The 8660-nt window shown below is 35.9% G+C and overlaps 1 protein-coding gene across 1 annotated transcript; it reads right to left on the bottom strand.

The window, feature by feature from the left end:
- Nucleotides 1-554: 554 nt before the first annotated feature.
- Nucleotides 555-1570, bottom strand: LOC101349938 (olfactory receptor 13F1-like). Its single transcript, XM_004372359.2, has one exon. The coding sequence runs from the start codon at nt 1568-1570 to the stop codon at nt 611-613; it is 960 nt and encodes a 319-aa protein (XP_004372416.1). The 3' UTR covers nt 555-610.
- Nucleotides 1571-8660: the final 7090 nt, after the last annotated feature.

The raw sequence follows: 8660 nt of genomic DNA, 5'->3' as shown, positions 1-8660 counted from the left end.
TAGCTTCCTTGAGTTTAAAACATAATGTCAGCACCCTATATCAACAACATACTAGTAAATGCTGACTCTTTTTTTTCCTGACTGACACTCTTCCATCCCACTTCCATTTAGGACTATATTTTTGCAGACCCTTTACATTTCTATATAGACATTCACATCATACACATCTACCTGCACGTACAAATATACACACACGTAAAATACAGCCGCACATTTATAGAATATGTGATTGTTTCCATTAAATTTAGCTCTACCAAAAACAAACAGATTAATCATAAATTAGCTCAAAAATCTACTAGAGTTATTACATTTGTATATTACAGGTGTAACATTTTGAATACTCTATAATAGACTATCTTTACAGTAGACTTTATACTCTTTATAACCACCCCCCCAAAAAAACAAAATTTCTTATCTTGAGACCTGTTATATAAAAGTTTCAGATATGTTTAAGTAAGATATCTTTATGTTATTTAGGAGTTCCAGTGGTCAATCAAGAAGAGAATTAGGAAATAGCGTATCTCATTTAAAATGTGTGTCTTCCTCCACCACCCGGATGTTTTGGAGTAAAGTGACACCTAAACAATCCTTTCATTAATGTTGATCATTATTATTTGCTACTGGGAATAAAGAGAGCACAAAGAGGGTTTCTAACCAGCACTCTTTTCACAGCCATTTTTACCTCCTTGTTCCGTAGACTATAGATGATAGGATTCAACATGGGGGTTAATCCAGCATATACCAAAGCCATAAATTTATCTATTTTCTGTGAATCTACAGCTGAGGGCTTCAGGTACGTGGAGAGAGCTGTCCCGTAGAACAAAACTATCACAGTCAGGTGGGCTGCACATGTTGAAAAGGCTCTGCTTCGTCCATCCACTGAGCTGATTCTCAGGATGTTGGAGAGGATGAAGGCATAGGAGATACAAATGAGGAGCACTGGCATGGGAAGGAGAAGTACGCTAATCACCAGCATAAAGAATTCTACCATGGAGGTGTCTACACAAACCAGTTTCAAGACAGCCAGAATTTCACAGGTGAAATGATTGATGATGTTATTACCACAGAGAGACAACTGCAGCACAGACACAGTTTCTACCAGGGCAGTGAGGCAGCCCGTCACCCAGGAGCCAGCTGCAATGTGTACACAAACCCTCCTGTTCATGATCATGGGATATCTCAAGGGGTTGCAGATGGCTACATATCGGTCATACGCCATCATGGACAGGAGCACACACTCAGTGGAGCCCATGGCAAGAGAGAAGTACATCTGAGCAGCACATCCTGAGAATGAGATGCTGTTTTTCCCTGTAACAAAGTTTGCCAGCATTGGAGTGAGAGCAGAAGACGTGTAGCAGATGTCCAGAAAGGAGAGGTTGATGAGAAAAAAGTACATGGGGGTGTGCAAGTAGGAATCCAGGATGCTGACGGAGATCAGAATAATATTGCACAGCAAGGTGATCAGGTACATCAGCAGGCACAGCACAAATATGATGATCTCAACTTTGGGGTAGTGGGAAAATCCCAGAAAAATAAAATTTGAAATTATTGTACAGTTTGCCTTGACCATTTTATTCCTTCATGTACATCTGTAATAATGAGTAGAAGTATACACTCTATATATTAAATAATTTAAACTCAACCAACATTCAAGGAAAATTTTTAGTGGTACTTTAAAGCGGTCATTGTCCCACCAATATTACTAGCAACATCTCATTAATTATTCATCCATTCAAGATTTATTGAATACTTTGTAAGGCACTAAGGATCTTATTACACAAAGTCTGCTCTCAAACAACTCACAGTCAAGTAGAGGACACAATCAAGTAATTAAACAATAACTGTACCACAATGTAAGTGTGCCCAAGGTGCTAGGCAAACAAGTGTCAGAACCCTAACACTATGTTGGGGATAGCTGCTCAGTGATAGCTTCTGAGAGTTAATCAAAAGATTCGTTGGACCTAATCATGGTAAGGAACAGGCATGTTGGACAAGGAGTAACTTTTGTAAATGTTACAATGGAAAGGATTTGCTTATTAATTCATAAAACTGAAACTTATTTTAATATGATAGATATGCTGCACATTACAGACTATCAGGAGCCTAGGATAATACAGAATATCAACTCACTGTCATGCCACCTGATTTCTGTCTCAAGAAGGCATCTTTTAATATGGAAATAATCTTGAATTCATTCTTTCCTTAGAAAAGAAATCATTTTCAAAGGTTATTTTATTATTTGAATGAAATTACTTGCAACATGTCTCACAAGTGATCACACATGGAGACATATGTTTAAAACCCATTGCCACACAAGACAGAGTTCAAATGAAGCATCAGATACATGGGCTTCATATTTTCATTGCTGTCAATTTATCCAACCTCGTCCCCCAATTCTCCACCCCCCCACACACTTTATGCTCTGAAACAGCAACCATCTTGCAGCTCTTCATATTCACCACATCAGCTCAGATAAAAACTCAGCCTTCTTCATGCTCTACTAAAATTTAAACTCTCAATCCATGGGTGACTGTGAAACACTTTACTGATTATTTCCAGGGAGGTGAATGTTAAGACATTCCTAGTCCCCAAATCTGTTTTGATCAGCACACACAACTACTTTCACCGAGGGTTTCTCTATTGACCCTTCCCCACACAGCACCCAGTTTTATGGATCTTGCTCTGGCTCCTCTGTTACTATCCTCTTTCTGTCCCCTCTTCACCACTCTCTTGCCCCCCCTTTCAGAAACAAAACAATTATATCTTCTTTTCTCATGCAGATGAGTCCTAACCCATTCCTTCATCCTTACCTTATATCCTTACATGCAAGTTATTTTATCTATTTGCACTTTCTCTAAAATGATTTCTGATTCCAGCTAAGAAAAAAGTTTTCCAACATGTTCCCCTCTTTCTTTTCTATAATATCAGAGCCAAAATTAACTCAGAGAACTTCTAATACAACCATCTCATTTTAAACTTGAGCAATACTTGGAAGTATTTAATGATTTGCCTGAGGTAAATGAGCAAATCTTGGACATGAAACCAAACATCTGTCTCATATTCAGTACTCCGTTCTCCAACTCAATTTTTCTTCCTACCATCTAGTACTTCTTCTAAAAGTAAATACCTTTCTTCTGGTTTCCTGGTCTAGCTGACACCTATTAATAAATTCAGTAGACCTGAGAATACAAGAAGGGAAGGATAATGTCTGCTCCCATTTACTTCAGCATATGTGATAATCATCTTCCTTTTTGGTTAATTTATACTTCAATATATTTAGAGTTAAAGTTGCTTCAGCAGGATCTTTCTTGTAAATCCAGTACAGTGTTCACAGAAGTAAAAGCATCTGATGTTTTAAATTATGATAACATTGCATGGAAACTATGTTAAAATCAGCTGTGTGGAGGCATTTTTATTCAATAACAGCAACGGAAACGGATATGGATGGTCTTGGTTTACAAAAGAACCAACCCAAATCTTGCCAGATTCACAAAATCTCAACATACATAGCTCCTATTAATTAAATTTAAAAAAAAAATTCTTAAGAGAAACCACACTGATTTTGTTCTGCCAAAATCGCCACCTATGATCTGCCCCCAAAATATTCCAAAGGGTTATCTATCCCTGGAACTAAGACTACTATTTAAGTCTCCTGTTGCTATTAGGGACCGTTCAATTCCCTTAACAATTTGGTGTTGTGATTCTGTAATATAAAGAAGTTAAGAAACTTTCCAGTTCTCTGGAGTATGATTAACGAATTGGGAACCAAGAAGATAAAAACTGTAAATTGTTTCAAATCATTTGGGCCAGTAAAAGACCTGCTTGAGCAGTAGTTGTATAAGCAGAGCTTGAGGAGATTATTTGCCTATTCCATTTCTTCCACAGACTGTCTTTGGATTACACAGCAAACAGTGCAATTAAAAGAACTATAGAAGTGCCTTTCCACACGGACTGTTAGTTTGTAAAGTGACCCATTTATTCTCAAAAATCTGTTCAAATATCTCAGTGACCTGAGTAATAGAAGACAAAACATCTTTACAAAGCTCTTAAATGACCCCAAAGTGAAGAGAGCAAGCACTGACCGTTCAAATACTTTATTACTATCAAATGCCCCTGGAATAGACTAAGTGCCTAGCACAGTGTTTGTAATTTTAAGACCATATAATATTACTTGTAATCAATACCCTTAAGGGGACTTGAAAAGCACTTGCACAATTAGGTGTGCCCTCTCTCTTACATCTCTGCTATTGCCATGAGAATATGGCTAGGCTAGCCAACTGGAGGATAAAAGGCACCTGGCCAGAACTGACTGGCCCCAGTTGCGCCAGCTGAAGTTATTTGAGGTCAGACAGCAGTCAGTCAATCTTCAAAAAAAAGTGGGTGGGTCCAGAAACAGAAACAATCAACAGAGCCATCTCATAGCTGATTTGGGATGCAAAATCAACCCAGGTGAAATCACCTGGCCCAGCCCAGATCAGCTGTATCTCACAGACTATTAGCGAACGTTTATTATCGTATGAAAGGTCCCTAGATGGCGCAGAAGGTTTGTGCTCTACTGCTAAAGGTTGCACAGTGGTTAAGAGCTTGACTACTAACCAAAAGGTCAGTAGTTCAAATCCATCAGCTGCTCCTTGGAAACCCTATGGTACAGTTCTACTCTGTCCTATAGGGTCGCTATGAGTGGGAATTGACTTGACAGCAACGGGTTTTGGTTTGATAAAGGTTGGCAGCTCAAACCCACCCAGCAGTGCCTTGAAAGAAAAGGCCTGGTGATCTGCTTCCATTAAGATTACAGCCAAGAAAATCCTATAGTGCAGTTCTTCGCTAAGACTTGGGGTACCATGAGTCAGAATTGACTAGATGGCAACTAACAACAAAAACAACGGTACACAACAGAAATTTTATAGTTGTTATACAAAACTTATCCAGCAGTAGACACGTTCATTGCCTACCCAACATTGACTCACCTGGGCCTTCTTCCTTCTTGACAGAATTACAGTTTTATTCTATTATCTACCCCATTTTTATCCACAAATTATCCTGATTAGTCCAAGCCTCCTATTTTACTTTCTAGAAGCCTTACATTTTACCTTCATATTGAGATCTATAATACATCTGAAATTAGTTTTTGTATATGAATGTTTTCACTAGTATTGGCATTCATATATTTTAGCATCTGTTTATCAATGTTCACAATATAACTGCTGGAATTTTTATTAGGATTGCACTGAACCTAGATGTTAATTTGAGGAGAACTGACATCATTATACTGAATCTTCCAGTCCATGAAGAAGGTATATTCTTCCATTTATTTAGGTCTTCTTTAATTTCTCTCAATAATCTTTTATTGTTTTTTGTGTAAATGTCTTGCATATATTTTACTAGATTTATTCATATGTATTTTCATGTTTTGGATGCTATGGTAAATTGATATTTTTAAGTTTCATTTCTAATTGCTAATGACATGTAATGATTTTTGTATGCTAAGTTTGTATCCAGGCATCTTGCTAAATTCTTTTATTAGTTCTAATAGTTTATAGATCCTCTAAGGTCCCTAGGTGGCACAAACGGTTTTCATGCAACTACTAACCTAAAGGTTAGTGGTTCAAACCCACCTAATAGCACCATGGAAGAAAGGCCTAGCAATCTGCTTCTGTTAAGATCACAGTGACGAAAACTTTATGGAGAAGTTCTACTCTGTAACACATGGGGTCTGGTTCACATGAGTCAGAATCTACTCAATGGCAATGGATTTGGTAGATCCTCTGGTTTTTCTATTGTCATTTGTGAATAACGACAGGTCTTTGTTTTTCTCTAAGCCTTATATTATTTATCTTTACTAAATGTACAGTACTCTCTAAGGAGAACAGAATAACAGAAGGAGTCAAGCAGTAATATCCTCTAAAGTACTAGACCTTTGCATAGCACTAAGATGGAAGCAATCTCCCTTTCATCACAGATCAGGTATTCAGGTCCCCAAAAGATATTCAATTCAATTCAACATACATTTCCTTTTGCCTAATATTTCCTTAGCACTGTTCTAGGTACATAAGGATACATCTGTGAACAAAACAGGCAAACATTCTTGCTTGCCCTCATAGGGCTTACATTTTAACCAGAAAGATTTAAAAAATGTGAAAAAGAAAATTAATGATATTGAACATTTTCTAAACTATGGTGGAGTAGCTAATGGACCCACTTATATATTTTTGGATGATAATGAGGCAGATTTTGATAGGAATTGATAGTAGATAAATGAGGGAATAATGACATTTTAACAATATTAAGGTTTTGAATCCATGTGCATGGTATGTCTTTTCATTTATTTGGGTTTTCTTCAATTTCTTTCAATATTTGATTTTTTCAGTGTTCAAATCTTGCATTTCTTTTGTCAAATTTATTATTAAGTATTTTTATGCTTTTTGATGATGTTAATGAAATTATTATCTTAAGTTCATATTTGGATTGTGCATTGCCAGTATATAAAAATTCAATTTGATAGATCCTGTAACCTGCAACTTTGCTGAACTAATTTATTAGTTTTAATAGTTTAGTGGATCCCTTAGTATTTCCTATATACAAAAAATATCATCTCCAAATAGAGGATTTTTGTATGTATATTCATAAGATATATTGCTCTGTTATTTTTCTTTTTCTTGTGACATCTTTTTATATTAGCATAATACTGGCCTCAGAGAATGAGTTGTATTTGGAAGTGTTCTCTCCTCTTTTTTTGGGAGAGTTTGTGGAGGATTGGTATTTATTTTTCAAATGTTTGATAGAATTCATCAGCAAAGCTATCTGGGCCTCCTCTTTTCTTTGTGGGAGGTCTTTAAGTTACAATCCAATCTCTGCACATATTATAGCTCTGTTCAGATTTTTGATTTTTTCTTGAGTCAGTTTCTATAGTTTGTGTCTTTCCAGGAATATATTCATTTCATTTTAATGTACCTAATTTGTTGACAAACAGTTGTTCATAATATCCCATTATTAATCCTTCTTTTCATTTTTGTAAGGCCTGTAGTGTTGCTTGAGTCGGAATCAACTGAGCGGCAATGGGGTAATGGGTAGTGCTGCCCTTCTCCATTTCTGATTTTAGCAATTTAAGTTTCTGTCTTTTTTCTTGGTCACACAAAGTTTTGCCAATTTTGATGATCTTCACAAAGAACAAACCTGTCGTTTCCTTGATTTTCTCTATGTCTCTTATATTTGCTATTTCATTTATTTCCACTTTATTATTTTCTTCTTTCTTGAGTTTAGTTTTCTCTTTCTTTTCTAGTATCTTACAGTGGAAGTTTAGGTGATTGATTTTATATTTTCTTCTTTTTAAATGTAGACGTTTATAAATTTCCTTCTAAAAACTGCTTTAGTTACATCCCATAAGATATATGTTGTGTTTCATTTTTACTCAACTCAAAGTATTTTGAAATTTACATTTCATTGTGGTTTTATTTTAATTTGTTGATTATTAGGTGTATACAGTTGTAAAATTCTCAAATTTCCTTCTGCTAATGATTTCTAATTTAATTCCATCTGGCCATAGAACACACATTGTATTATTTCTATCATTTTAATATTATTAAAGCTTGTTGTATAGCCTAGCATTTGGACTATCCTGGAGAATGCTCCACGTGCAATTGAGAAAAATATGTATTTCACTGTTGTCTGGTTGAGTGTTCTATAGATGTCTATTAGTTCTAGTTGGTTTGTAGTGTATTCTAAGTCTTCTATATTCTTGTTGATTTTCTGCTTCATTGTTGTATCCATGATTTAAAGTGCAAATAAATTTTGAAATGTGAATGCAAAAATTCTAAATAAAATATTAACAAAATCCATAAGAACCTTAAAGCATTGATTCATCACAATAGGTACTGTAAGGCCTGTAGTTCTTCCCCTATTTCATTCCGATATTAGCAGTTTGAGTATGATCAACTACAAAATAATAAAAATTTCATAAGCCATAGATGCTAAGAAAGCTTTTGATTAAAAAAACTATGTTATTAACATTATAGTTGTTGTTGGCTGCTGTTGAGATGGTTTCAACTCATAGCAACGCTATGTATGCTCACAATCATTGCTATGTTTGAGCCCAGTGTTGCAACCACTGTGTCAATCCATTTTGTTGAGTCTTCCTCTTTTTCACTGACACTCTACCTTACCAAGCATCATGTCTTCTCCAAGGACTGGTCCCTCCTGATACCACATCCAAACTACATGAGACAAAGTCTCACCATCCAACTTTTAAGAAGCATTCTTGCCATACTTCTTCCAGGACAGATTTGTTCTTTCTTTTGGTAGTCCATGGTATATTCAATATTCTTCGCTAACACCACAATTCAAATGCATCAATTCTCCTTATGTCTTCATTATTCATTGCCCAGTTTTTGCATACATATGAGGCTTGGGTCAGGCGCACCTTAGTCCTCAAAGTGACATCTTCGCTTTTTAAAAATTTAAAGAGGTCTTTTGTACCAGATTTGCCCAATGCAATGTATCATTTGACTTCTTGACTGCTGCTTCCATGGACATTGATTGTGGATCCAAGAAAAATGAAATCCTTTACAACTTCAATCTTTTCTCCATTTATCATGATGTTGCTTATTGGTCCAGTTGTGAGGATTTTTGTTTTCTTTATGTTGAGGTGTAATCCATACTGAAGG

The sequence above is a fragment of the Trichechus manatus genome, unplaced genomic scaffold (assembly GCF_000243295.1).
Source record: "Trichechus manatus latirostris isolate Lorelei unplaced genomic scaffold, TriManLat1.0 scaffold00016, whole genome shotgun sequence".
NCBI classification, from domain to species: Eukaryota; Metazoa; Chordata; class Mammalia; order Sirenia; family Trichechidae; genus Trichechus; species Trichechus manatus.
The sequence above is the reverse complement of the archived record's forward strand: the minus strand, read 5'-3'. Positions and strand labels throughout refer to the sequence as shown.

Coding starts and splice junctions, on each gene's coding strand:
- LOC101349938 (XM_004372359.2), bottom strand. CDS start 1,570: ATGGTCAAGGCAAACTGTACAATAATTTCAAATTTTATTTTTCTGGGA.